The 13,516-nt window shown below is 42.0% G+C and overlaps 1 protein-coding gene across 1 annotated transcript; it reads left to right on the forward strand.

The window, feature by feature from the left end:
* The first annotated feature begins 1,375 nt into the window (after nt 1-1,375).
* Nucleotides 1,376-5,086, forward strand: LOC119335601. Its single transcript, XM_037607713.1, has 5 exons — nt 1,376-2,364; nt 3,902-3,959; nt 4,071-4,154; nt 4,236-4,377; nt 4,506-5,086. The coding sequence occupies exons 1-5, from the start codon at nt 1,809-1,811 to the stop codon at nt 4,899-4,901; spliced, it is 1,236 nt and encodes a 411-aa protein (XP_037463610.1). The 5' UTR covers nt 1,376-1,808; the 3' UTR covers nt 4,902-5,086.
* The last annotated feature ends 8,430 nt before the right edge of the window (nt 5,087-13,516 follow it).

Here is a 13,516-nt window from a genome sequence, read left to right on the forward strand (position 1 = left end):
GGAGATGCTCTTAGGCCTTCCACAATATGGTCGATGCTCAGCACATGAAAATATTGTTGACTGGGCAGCAATGCCTTAAGAAATTTGTTTGGCACCGGTCTCAAATTGTGTGTACTCCTATGGCCTGAAATGAGTAGGCCCCATGTGAATAGAAAACTCAAACAAGCCATCAACTGCGTATCTTCGCAGTCTACTTTACTTCCTTGTGTGGGCCATCGAGCCAATTGTTTGCAACTTTGTAAGTTTTGGCATCGGAGCAAGTATGTGCTTCGATGCCCAGAAATTTTCTTATGGCACTGGCTGGGCAATGTAGGGCATTGGTGCCAAATGAAGCAGAAGTGATTTTGGCACCTCTCTGGTCTACATAGGGTGTGTTTGGTAGGGTGCATGGAGGGTGCATGAGGGCAAAAGTTCCCAATCCGACCCACTTTTGCTTGTTTGGTAGGATGCATGAGCTCACATGGGCTATGCTCATCTGATGCATAAAAGGGCCCTCAGCTATGCTCATCTCATGCACCCCAGACAGGGTGCATGGAGGCAGCCATGCTGGCCCTGACACTCGTCCCCACCCATCAGACCACGTCCAGATATGTTTATATTTTCAAAAATGTTTAGAATTTAAAATTTTGTTTAAAATTTTGAAAAAGTTTAGAATTTCAAATTGTCTTAAATTTTTGAAAAAGTTTAGGATTTCAAAATTGTTTAAATTTTCAAAAAATGTTCATAATTTCAAATTTTATTTGAATTTTCAATAAATGTTCAGAATTCCAATTTTTTTTAAAAAATCAACAATGTTCAGAATTTCAAAATAAAATAAAAAATTGTTTGAATTTTGGAAAAAATATCAGTAATTCAAATTTTATTTAATTTTTTTATAAAATATTTAAAATTTCAAAATTTGTTTAAATTTTCAAAAAAGCTCGGAATTTCAAATATGTTCAAATTTTCAAAAAGTTTAGAATTTCAGAATTTATTTTAATTTTCCAAAAAAATGTTTAGAATTAAAAAAAATCAAAATATGTTTAAATTTGTGTTCATATTTTTCCAGTTTTGTTCATCATTCGAAAACAATTGTTCGAAATTCGAAATTGTTCAGCATGTCTAAACACATGCGGGCTGCCAAACAAAGTCTCAGCTCAGCATGTCTCAGCGCATACATCGCTGCCAAACAACAGCAACTGCATGGACTCAGCATGTCTACACTTAGCATATATGAGAGGAGAACAACTAGGCTAGGTCCAAGCATGCTACCAAACACACCCATAGTGGGGCCTTAGGGTGCAATACCAATTTATAATAGCCAAAAAAAAAAGTGTCTCTCTCGTACCATTCCAATTCCAACCCCTGGGCGCCCGTACTCCCCTCTCCTCCCATTGGATTCCACTCCTCGGAGCAGAACAGAAGCAGAAGCAGGACCTGCGCGCGTCCCTCGTCCCCACCACCACCCACAGCGAGGGCCTCTCCGGCCGGGCTCCCCCGCTCCCTCCGCTAGGCACCGCCGGCCCTTTCCTCCGTGCGCCGCCCGCCGCCGTGGCCCGGGCTTCTCGCGCGCGCGACGTTCGCGCAATGCCGGGCCAGACCATGCCCGGGATCAGAGTTCTTGGCTCGGAGCTCGCTTTGATTTTTTAAGATTAGATAGAGTAATAAGGAGAACAAGAAAAAGGTTCTTGGTCTCGGGGCCGGAGAGGTTTTGGGGGGCGGCGCAGAGATTGTGCTCGCTTGCGTTGCGCGTTGCTGTCCCCTGGTTTGGTGGAGAAAAATTGGCGAAAAGTTTGAAATTTGGAGCCGGGATATCGGGCTGGGCGATAATGGCTGCCATGGCGGGGGCGCCCAGGGTCAGGTCCCTCAACATCGCGGCGCCGGAGGCTGACGCGAGGCCAGTGCTGGTGCCGGGGGGCAACAAGGCCCCGGCGTCTGCGCGGAAGCCTTCCCCCAAGCCGCTGCGGAAGGCGCCGGAGGCCACGCCGGAGAAGCCTCCGCCCCCCGCTGCCGCGGCCAAGGGGGATGGGGATGGCCCGAAGAAGGAGGAGGCGGCCGCCACCGCTGGCGGCGACGGCTGCGCGAGGAAGGGGGGCTCATCTCCCTTGCCCTCGCCGAGGCGGACCCCGCCGAGGAAGCCGCAGGATGCGCCGGCGGTGAACCTCAACGCGTCCTGCTCCTCGGAGGCCTCCGTGGAGTCGCTCCGCGGCCCGGCCTCCGGCGGGAGGACGGAGAGGAGCTGGTCCCGGCCGGCCGCGTCCAAGCGTGGGAAGGCTGCTTGTAATGTGGTGGAGAAGCATGCCGATGTGCTGGAGGTTGTCGCTCCGGTGACGCCGGAGGCCGTCCAAGGGAAGAGCCGGTGCGCCTGGGTGACTCGGACCACCGGTGAGTTCTTTTTTTTGATAAAGGGCGCTTTTATTATCTCAAAAAGTAGCATCAAGAAGATACAAAGCATTATGAGTAACACCCGGCCTCTGCATAACTAAGATGCACACAGCCAATCACTTAAAGTCTGATAAAAAGAAAGGAAGAAAAAACGACAAATGGGCGACAGTAGAGTCATATAGACCGACACTATGCCTATGTCGAAAGGGGTGGTGGACCGATCCGGAGATTATGCTGCCACCCATGTTGGGTAAAAACCTCCGTAGCCACCTGCTCCAACCGCATACACACCGCCTTGAACAGCGGTTGGTACTCCACTCGTTGTAGCGTATACCACGTACGAAGCGAGTGCGTACAACGGAAAATAACCTGCAAAGGAGAAGCATTTTTGTTATTGAAAACCAAATCATTTCTACATAGCCAAAGCGACCATAGTAAGGCATACGCTCCCACCCTTATTAGCGTTTTCAACCTATTTGGAATACCATCCAACCAATGACCAAAAATATTGGCGACACTTGTGGGCGGATACAAATTTGACGCTATTTGGATGACTGACCACGTAGAACGTGCAAACTTGCATTGGAAAAAGAGGTGTTTGATTCCTGAATCCCGATAGTTTGTTTTTTAATCATTTATGCAGTACACTTGCAATTTGTGCTTGTTCAGAATTGTTGGCTATAAACATTAGAATTTTCAGTGTCCAATCATGTGTTGCAATTTCTGTCATCTTTCATATTTTAGCATGATTAGTCGCTCACCTAGGATACTTATTCATAATTTTTTGTAAAGATATGCAAAACTCTGTTTTAGAAAGTTAATGCTGACGTCTGAACGAAAATCACAATTTGAGTATCTAAGTTACAGCTTGATATACTAGCCTTCCTTGTTGATTGCTTTTGACACTGGTCATAGGAACGCAGTCCATAGTTCTGCTTGCATTGGATAAACTGAGCATTTTCTCCTTCAGATTTCCCCTTTTTGTTCTTAGTTGCTTGAAGGGAGTTAGTGATCCTTAAGCACTGGCATCTGATCACCTTACCACCATCACTTCCAGTTTCACACAAAGCTGTATATGTACTTTGTTAAACATACTGTACTTTTGACTGACTGCACAGCCATTCCAAGTTTTCAACAGAGATAATGATGGTGTGTTGCTGACTTGCTGTTGCAAAGAACTTATTTCTACTGATCTGCAGAATCTGCACTCTGTTAATCATCCTTGTACAGAAATCTGCCATAATCGTTGTTCGCTCATCAGTTGGGACTGTAAAAATGGCCCGTGAAAAGGGTGCTTTACCAACAAGAAAAATTAAAACAAAAAGAATGGATATAAGTATGCTTTGCTTCAACTATACCCCAAGAAAACCGTAGCTTCAGTCACAATTCTTGATATTGTGCTGTCACATGATATGGTAGTATGGTTGCCCAGTGCTTTTCGTTTGCCTTATGGATGAAGTATTCTTAATCTCTGAATCATTTCTCATGAAGAAAGCTGACCTGTCAAACTTCTGATGCCCATTCATTATCTGATCAGATCCTCACTATGTCACTTTCCATGATGAGGAATGGGGGGTTCCAGTTCACGACGACAGGTACGCAAAATGTGAATTAGTGTATCCCTTCATCTTTATTATTTATATTGTGCAAACTTAGAATAAAATGATACAGTTCAGTATCTGTAATAATAACCATGAGTTCAACAGGAGATTGTTCGAGCTACTTGTATTATCTGGTGCATTAGCAGAACTATCATGGCCTGAAATTCTCAAGAAGAGACAAATTTTCAGGTATTGTTTCTCTAAGGTTACAAATAAATAAAGTAATTGTATGTATAGTTTGTTTCGTAATGTTCATGCCATATATTCTAGGGAAATTTTCATGAACTTCGATCTGATTGCTGTCTCCAATATAAACGAAAAGAAGCTGGTAGCGCCAGGAAGCATTGCCAGGTCCATTTTGTCAGAGCAAAAGCTGCGAGCAGTCCTCGAAAACGCTCGTCAGATAGTTAAGGTTCGGAATCGCTGCCGCATCACCATTAACTGATGCTCCTGTGATCAATGTCTTTTGTCTGGGAACTTGTTTGTTACATGGCTTATTTATACTGATGCAGAATTTTTTCAAACAAAATGCTGATGCAGATTGCAGATGAATTTGGATCCTTCAGTCAGTACTGCTGGGGTTTTCTGAACCACAAACCGGTAGTAAGCAAAATCCGATATCCAAGGCAAGTCCCTGTCAAGAGTCCCAAGGCAGACATGATGAGCAAGGACATGGTGCGAAGGGGACTCCGAGGCGTGGGCCCAACGGTCATATATTCCTTCATGCAGGCAGCAGGGCTAACCAATGATCACCTGGTCAGTTGCTTCCGTTTCAAAGAATGCAAGCCGTCTCCAAGCCTTGCCATGAGCGACGCCGACAGGGCGAAGACAGAGGCAGAACAAAAATTGGAGGAGCCGAGAACAAAAGCCCACGGGGAGGAGATGACCGTAAACTCGGACCCGTCGATGGCGATCGACACGCTCACCATTTCGTAGCGTTACAAGGAGCAGCGGCGTGGTGAGCCGGCTATTGTGGTCGTGTTACCTCTGTAAATTTTGTGCTAGGTTGCCCCTTCAAATGAGTCTAGGGATTGTGTATAGATCATTTGTGTCAGTAATGCGACTCGATCGGTCTGTAAGTATATATTACTACCGGGGCGAAGGACCATTATGTTTTGTGATGATGCAGAAGCTGTGAAAACCTTGTCATGTTGCATTGTGCATCATTACCTGTGTTCCCTGTGGCGCTTGCTTGAGGGCGCATTGAAGCAAGCAGATGGATGGACCTGAAATTGCCTGTGAGGCCCAGTGACCTAACATCAGAGGCAGTTATGCATATGCTGAACTGCAGGAAGGCTGCCTCTGTGTGAGGACAGCAACAACTATACTTGGTCGGTCTGTCTGGTTTCATGCCAAGGACATGTAAACTGTTTTAAACATGAGAAAACACAGGATGCATCTTCACCGCAGAGTTGCAGTTGCAGGATGAATATGCAGAGGTATAGCTTGATTATGTTATATCCAGTCGACGAATTGTATCTAACAAAGAAAATCGTAGAATAGGATAAAAAGGGGATGAGAAATATTGGATACTCGAGCCGTGCATATGTAAGGCAACGTGTGGCATGGACCATCATCTCCACCAAACCAGGCATCTCATCATGATCAAGAACACCAGACAAACGGAAATGCAGGTCCTTTCGTCAGCAACAACCAGAAATCGGTTGAAAGCTTTGGCCCATCAGTGGACAGCCTCCAGCCCTTTTCCAGGTCTGATTCGATCTTGTTTGCTCTAGTAACAGACCACGTGAGCTCCGGTGTGGAGAAGGTGTAAGAAACTGGTCTTTTGTTTCAAGTACCTTCTAATTTTGCAACGTTTCTTTTCTGTGGTGGAGGGTGTTGAAAGTTTGTAACAAAAATTTTGGGCTTGTTTGTCAATCTATTTAACGGGTAATAACATTCTATCTAGGGTGGAGGATGGTGAAAGTCTGTACCAAAACTTTTGTCAGAAACGAGCCGCAGTCTTGTGGACTGCCTTCTTTTTTGGCACATTTTTTATGTATTCAGGGGATTTCATAACCCAGAATATAATTTGGCATATCCGTCCATTTAGAAGTTTTCAAAATAATCGTATTCGTTTAACACTCTACAAGCATGATCTTATCATTCTTGACATGCAAACTATGACATGGGTCAAAATAACTGTAAAGTAAGTCCAAGGCACGGTTTCAAACAGCTCATATCCACTTCTAACTCTCAAGGCTCTGGTTTCCTAGCAATTCATGTTTCCCGCCTAAAACAAAAGATGAAGAAATTGGGGAGCTTTGGTTCTTATATTCTGGTTTCCTCCCATCTCTCAAATTTGAATTGATATTTTTCTCAAGGAAACCTTTATACAACTACAGTTGAACATTCCATATACTCCATGGGCTTAACCGCTGGGCATGCAGAGAGCTATCCTACATATCTTATATAGAACTTACAAGAGCTTTAAACTGCAACAAAAGTGCCCTTCCATTTGTGCTGGACCATCACATTTTTCCAGCCTGTACCTTGTATCATACATTATTCATTTTACATATTTTCAATTGTTCAGACCAATGCGGTGATGTAGATGAGATCAACTATTTTGTTCTCTCATGCATTGTGCATATTCAAGGCATGTTTATATTTCTGGTTGCAATTCAGTCTTGATCATGCTCCATGCACCTCAAATTTCTATCTGCTCACGCTTATGTGTGTGTTAGTATTTATTGTTGAAGGGAAGTCTGCCTCTATATATATCCCCAATTGATTTCATTTGCCACCAGATTTCGTGTCAACTACCGCTAGTTAGCTAGAAATCAGTCTTTTAGGTGAGAGATTTCTCTAGATGGTGTCATTCACTAGTACTAGTATAATCACAACATTTAGGTGAGAGATTGGAGAGAACCAACATGTTAGTGGGTAGGCTTTTCCCACTGCGACAGAATCAATGCAATGCACCGGTACGTCTTCTTCTGTGATGCAGTAGGCGCAAGGTAACATGAACCTACAGGCACATGGTGTTGGCGAGGCTCCCGTTATAACAGTCGGTTCACCCTCTTCCCTATGGAGTTTTCTGTTCACGAAGCTTGTTGCGAGCAGGTCTGCTTGTCAACGTCCTAGGTCGTAAAGCAAGGTAGTTGCTCTTTAAAGTTGCCGCCCTGCAATAGGATTTTGACCTCTCGCTCGTTTCTTCATCCACAAACACAATCACCAGGGCACCCATCTGGATCAAGTAAAGGTGGGAGGATTATGAAGGGTTTTTCATGAGACAACGCCAAGGGAGACTGCAATTGATGTAACTTGAACTATAAGCTTGGGGCTGACCAACCCCTCTCTTCTTCTCTGCAACAGTCAATACTAACACACACATAAGCGTGATGGCCACAAGCGCTACCGAGTGACTCAGTTGGTTCTCTGAGATGGTCCTGTCCTGGAAATAAATCTTCCGTAAAGTGTTGACCTGCTTGGCGAGGGTGTGAACCTCTTGTGATGTACTACCCAACAAGCCTGCACCACGATAAGCGAAGCTAATGCCGGACGGATCGCTGGTTTTCTCCGCTGTGAGGGCATGCGTGGGAGGGGCTTCCTCCAACCCCAACATTGTCCCAGAAAGTTATCTTCAATCTATTATATCACTAAACAAAAGACAAATGAGCCATTGTGCTCATCCACATAGTCGACTGTAAATTTTGGATATTAACGGATGAGATAAAAGACGCAGGCACGCAGCCTATAATATAAAGTAGAGACTGGTCAGAATTGTTTGTGCTGAAGTCATCTATGATTCCTGTAACTTAATCAATCACGAGGATTCCTTTTTTGCATTAGAAAGAAACAGTTTGAACTCCTGTTTTTCAGTGCTTCACGTGGATAACCTTCTCTACCTATTCCTAGAAAAACTCTTTCTACCTAGCTTGAAAGTAGATGTGTACGTACACATAGACAAAGGAAAAGGCAAACAAATTACTAACAAAGGTACTTGTGTTTAATAATAAAGTATGCCTACAATAGGATGTTTCTCCTCGGAAGCAAACAATAGGATGCTAACTGTATTAAATCGAGAGGAGAATACGCGGATATCTAATTATCCACAATTTATATGTTGAAATATTAGGGTGGACCTAGGATCCATCTAACAATTTTAGATAATCTCTAAAGGCCCATGTGGGTAATATGTCACTAGGTGTTGTGGGAAGTTTAGTCCCACATTGCTAATTGGAGACGAGTTGGACCACCTTATAATTAAGGGATTCTCTTCCACAGGTTATTAGAGCTTGAAAAGAGAAGTGGTCCCCCCGCGCTCCTCCTCTGCCGCTCGCCTCGCCACCGTATGCAAGTTGCGACACATCCGACCATTTATCAGTCTTTTTTGACCGAGAAAACTTCAGAAAATAAAAATTTGTCGAGAATTAAAACAACTTGGAAACGTGCCTTTAATTGGTAATACAAGCCAATGGAAAAAGGAGCCATCTCAAGAATGTTGATAAATAACGAGCACTCAGACATACCCTCGTGGCCTACGTAGACACCCTATGTTGAACATGGTGTTTTATTGAACATTCTTGAAATGACCCAAATTTTTTTCCAGCAGGTTGGCATGACCATGGTAGGCATCAGGTTTGAACGACTTTCGATACCGTATTGTGACACGTCCGGTCATTTATCGGCCTCTTTTGACCGGAAAAACTCCAGAAAATACAAAACTTATCAAAAACCCAAACAACTTGGCATAGTTCCTAGAATTGGTCATATAAGGCTATATTTTTTTTTGAACCATTTGATGTATGTCGGAAAAATGTGCTATCGAACGGAGCCTTCTGACCTACCCAAACGCCCTATGTGGGACATGGTGCTTTTTGGACTACGTAGAAATGTTCCCAATTTTTTTCACCAGGTGGGAATGTCCATGGTAGGTTTGAATGACTCCCGACATAGTATGCATGTTGCGACACGTCCGACCATTTATCAACCTTTTTTCACCGAGAAATCTACAGAAAATAGAAAACTTGTCGAAAACCCAAACAACTTGGCATGGTGTTTTGAATTGGTCCGATAAGGCTATGAAAACATATTGGGCCATTTCAAGGATGTCAAGAAACAACGTGCTATCAGACATAGCCTTCTAGCCTCCTTGAACACCCTCCATTCAACATGGTCTATTTTTGAACATTATTGAAATGACCCAAATTTTGGCAAGCAGGTGGGCATGCACATGGTAGGCATCCATGTCATATTTGAATGATTTCCGACACCGTATGCAAGTTGCGACACGTCCGGCCAGTTATAGGCTTTTTCTGACGTACAAAACTCTAGAAAATGCAAAAAAAATTGAACACCAAAACGACTTTGCATGGTGCCTTAAATTAATCATACAAGCCAACGAAAAAATTAGGGTCCTTTGACAGATGTTGGTAAACAACGTGTTCTCAAATGGAGCCTTCCCGCCTACCGGAACACCCTACGTTCAACATGGTGTTATTTTTGGACATTCTGCAAAGATGCCAACTTTTGCTAGCAGGTGGGCATGCCCATGATAGACAACCATGCTAGGTTTGAATGAAAAAGTATTTAAAATTATAATTTACAAAGGTACTCCAAACTGATATTTAAGTTTTTCACATAAATAACAAATACAAAGGGATTAAATTAAAACCGGTTATTTTTTCTTAAAAAGAATTTCATAAATATTTGAAGGAAAAATAATTTCAAATCATAATTTAAAACAGTTACTTAAAACTATTATTTCGGTATTCCAAATAGTATAATAATTTTTTTAAAGGTTAAAATTAATAATAATATTCAAACAAGAGGAAAATGAATTAATAAAAAAATTCAGAAAAAATAAAAAAATAGAAAAGTAAAACAGAACAAAAAATATAAAAGAAAAATTGCCACTATTTCGCAAGGGAAGCGGCGGAGTGTAGATAGTGTAGGAACTACCCCATCCAGGTTGGGCTGGCCCATTTATGCAGATAGTGTAGGAACTACCCCATCCAGTTTTTTATTTTTCTTTTACATGTTTTTCAATTTTATTATATTTATTCTTGTTCCTCATCATTTTACTTCTTTCATTTTCTTTTTCTAGTTTCCTTTTTGTTTTTCATTGTCTTACTTTTTTCTTTATTATTTTTATTTTTTTCTTTTTAGAAAATGTTCATGATTTTGAAAAAATTTGGAAATATCAAAAAAAAAATCACGTTTTTGAAAAGTTGTTCATAACTTAAAAAGTATTTTTTGTCACTTTTTCTTTATAATTTGAAAAATGTACCAGATTTTCAAAAAATGTTCTTGCGCTTGAAAACTTGTTTAGAATGTAAAAAACTGGACCTGTTTTCAATTTATTTCTCAAAACTCAAAAATATACGCGTTGTCAGGTCCTTTTTTCCAAAAATGTACGAGAATTTCAGAAAATATTCTCTGAAAACTGTTCAGAAAGTTAAAAATGTTCCCGCTTTCAAAGTTTTCTCAGAAATCCAAAATGTTTGGGGATTTGAGAAAATATTTGTGCTTTCGAAAATTGTTTAGAATTTTGAAAATGTTCCCACTAACAAGTTTGTTCTCTAAATTCAATTTTTGTCGGGATTTTCAGAAGTTGTTTTTGTAAAAATAAGGCATGTTTTTCAGTTTTCTTGCAATTTCAAAGTTTGTTTCAGTTGTTCAAACAATTGTTGGATTTTCAAATATTACTTTGTTTTAAAAAATTGTCACAGTTTCCAAGTGAAGATTGAAAAATAATCCAAAAACTGTCCGGATCGTTGTACTTAGTTCTTAAAGTGGCGGGCTCAATGTTAGTCATCAACGTTTCTCAGGTTGACTGGTTAGCAACTCTTCTACTCGTTCTTTTTTATTTTAGACACTGGTACGGATCGCTACAACAGCCACCTCGATAGAACAGCCTATAGGTGCAAGGTGTTAACAAGGCTCTCGATAGAACAGCCTATTCATCGCGTGGGAGTTTGATGTAAATAGAGGTTGCCATCAGCATATCTGATTTAGAGGTGGCTGCGATTGACAAGCACCTGCTGCGACACAACATAGCCTTGCGAGCCTTTAGCCAGGACATAAAAACGTGTGGCACTGCCAAAGGCAGGTGATATTTGTACAACCGCCTTGTGTATATAGCTAAATAAATGGGCCTCGTTTATACGTGTCTAACTCAAACACCTAACCCTCTGCTAATTTCAAGTCCAACCGTTGCACAACTAGTACGGATAATATTATGCACATATTTTAACAAAAAACACAATTAATGACGTTTATTTTGAGAAAAATCACCTTGTCATGGGAGTCTGTGCAAAAAATACATAATAATTTACCAACTAATAGTTGAATAACAAAAAATTATGTGGATGGTTTCTTGGAGGAAATTTACGTGCACCGAGACGAGAGAAGAAGAATGTTGGCCAATCCATCTCAAGGGGCACAACCTTCCTATGTAATATCGTCCAAGTACGTCAACTTCTCCATCACCCCTGCCTCAAGATGCAGAATGTACACGTTCCTGTGGTGGTCCCCATGATTGTTCTTGATGAGCAACATGCCTCCCTTCTCTCCCCAAATAGTCAAGTGCGTCATAGTTTTCCTAGGTGATTCTAGCATCACCACTATAGTGCGGAGCCACATTGCACGACTACCATCCTCATGCCTTGTCCATATATCTTCTTGGTTGCTTTGCCTTTGCACGAACAAGAGCTTCCATCGGCAGCGACAATAAGTTGTGGATCATCAGAACTTAGATTTTTCATGTGTCCGGCTGGGGTTGATTGAGATGCCACATGCCCCGGCGTCCATTTCTATGGTATGCAAGCGCAAGCCGTGACTTGTGGAGTATCGAGTGAGGTGGTGTGCCGTGCCACCCCACACAACGGCATGAGGGTGCATGAGAGCAAAGCAACTATTCCTCTCCTTATTTGCAAACTTGAGCTTACATGGCCTGCTCCAACTTGCCTCTCCGGAGGTGAACTTATGGAGGTTATGTGTCTGGTTATAGATGTCGGTTTCAATGATGAGCACTTTGAAGAAGGCTGAGTAGTCGAGCGAGTCCGAATATTGTTGCTTGGCGTTGGAGGAACTTGTTTGTTGATATATTTCATTGATAATAACATTAATTCCTGTTGTTAGGCCCTTTCCAACAACAGTTTACTCGTCCCTTTTTGTATTTGTTCTCTCCTTCTATTGCAATGAAAAGCTGCACCGTCAACATTTTGTAAAAAAATTAATTCCTCTGGACTGTGTGTGTGCGCGCGCGCGCGCATATTATTGTTGTAGTCGTAGCCAGGAGATTTTGTAACCGACTATATAATTTGGCATGTCGATTCAGATGTTTTCAAAAGCTTAGATTTCTAGAAGCATGACTTTATCATTCTTGATATGCAATTACTTGCTGCTAGCTACAACTACTAAACAAATCCAACAAAGTTCAACACTACAACTAAGCAACATTAATCAGTAAAAATGAGCTACGAGCAGTGTCAAGCATATCGCCATGTTTTTACTATGGACGTCTCCTTTTCTGCTGTGGCTGTAGTCAGGGCCCACCTGATGATGGTCCCTTGCTCCAAACGGCTCATCTCAATCTGCACCCAATTTCTTGAATGGTGCTTTTTATGAGAGGTTTTGCTATGGGGTTTGAATAGCTCACGTATCCAGTCTAATGCAAAAGATGGACAAATTGGAGAGTTCTTGTTCTGGTTTCGTCCCATCTCTTAGATTTTAATCAATATTTTTCTCGAGGAAATCTTTGTACTCCATGGGTCTAACTGCTTGATACGCAAGAGAGCGAACTAGTCGTGCCTCTTGCATGTGTGTATCTTATATGGAACTACATGAACTTCCAGCCACAACAAATTTCTCCTTTCGATTTGTACCGGATGATCACATTTTATTTTTCGAGATTGTACCGTGTATCATACAATATTCATGTCAATACTTCAATTGGTTAGGCCAATGTAGAATGGGATCAACTATTTCATTCTTTCATGCATTGTGCATATGCCTAGGCATGCTTACTTGGCACATTTTCTCTTGGGGTGGAATTTGGAACATGAATTGGATGATAGCAAAGGAAGGGGAGCCTTGGCGCAGTGGTAAAGCTGCTGCCTTGTGACCATGAGGTCATGGGTTCAAGTCCTGGAAACAGCCTCTTACAGAAATGTAGGGAAAGGCTGCGTACTATAGACCCAAAGTGGTCGGACCCTTCCCTGGACCCTGCGCAAGCGGGAGCTACATGCACCAGGTTTGTTAAAATTGGATGATAGCAAAGAAGAAGTAGAAAGGGTTGAGTGCGATACACATGCTAAAAAGTTATGACGACCAACTCGTTGGAACTGATCATGCTGGTTTTGGCAGAGAACACTTTTGTGATGTACACATGCAGTTTAGACTTTATCATGCTCTATGCACATTGAGCTCCTAGTTTCTCATGCTTATATGTGTGTATATGAGTTACCATTCATTGTTGCATGGACCGAGGGTTACTATATAAATTCCAGATGAATTTCATTTGCCACCTGATTCTGATTGTAAGCTAGCAAATCAATCTTTGTGCTTAATTTCTCAGAATCAGTGGCGGAGACGCGTGGGGG

The sequence above is a fragment of the Triticum dicoccoides genome, chromosome 7B (assembly GCF_002162155.2).
Source record: "Triticum dicoccoides isolate Atlit2015 ecotype Zavitan chromosome 7B, WEW_v2.0, whole genome shotgun sequence".
Taxonomy (NCBI): domain Eukaryota; kingdom Viridiplantae; phylum Streptophyta; class Magnoliopsida; order Poales; family Poaceae; genus Triticum; species Triticum dicoccoides.

Bases quoted from the DNA above. Each gene is read 5' to 3' on its own strand.
- LOC119335601 (XM_037607713.1), top strand. From the start codon at position 1,809: ATGGCTGCCATGGCGGGGGCGCCCAGGGTCAGGTCCCTCAACATCGCG. The intron at 2,365-3,901 runs GTGAGTTCTTTT...TTATCTGATCAG, and splicing joins CTGGGTGACTCGGACCACCG to ATCCTCACTATGTCACTTTC. The intron at 4,378-4,505 runs GTTCGGAATCGC...ATGCTGATGCAG, and splicing joins ACGCTCGTCAGATAGTTAAG to ATTGCAGATGAATTTGGATC.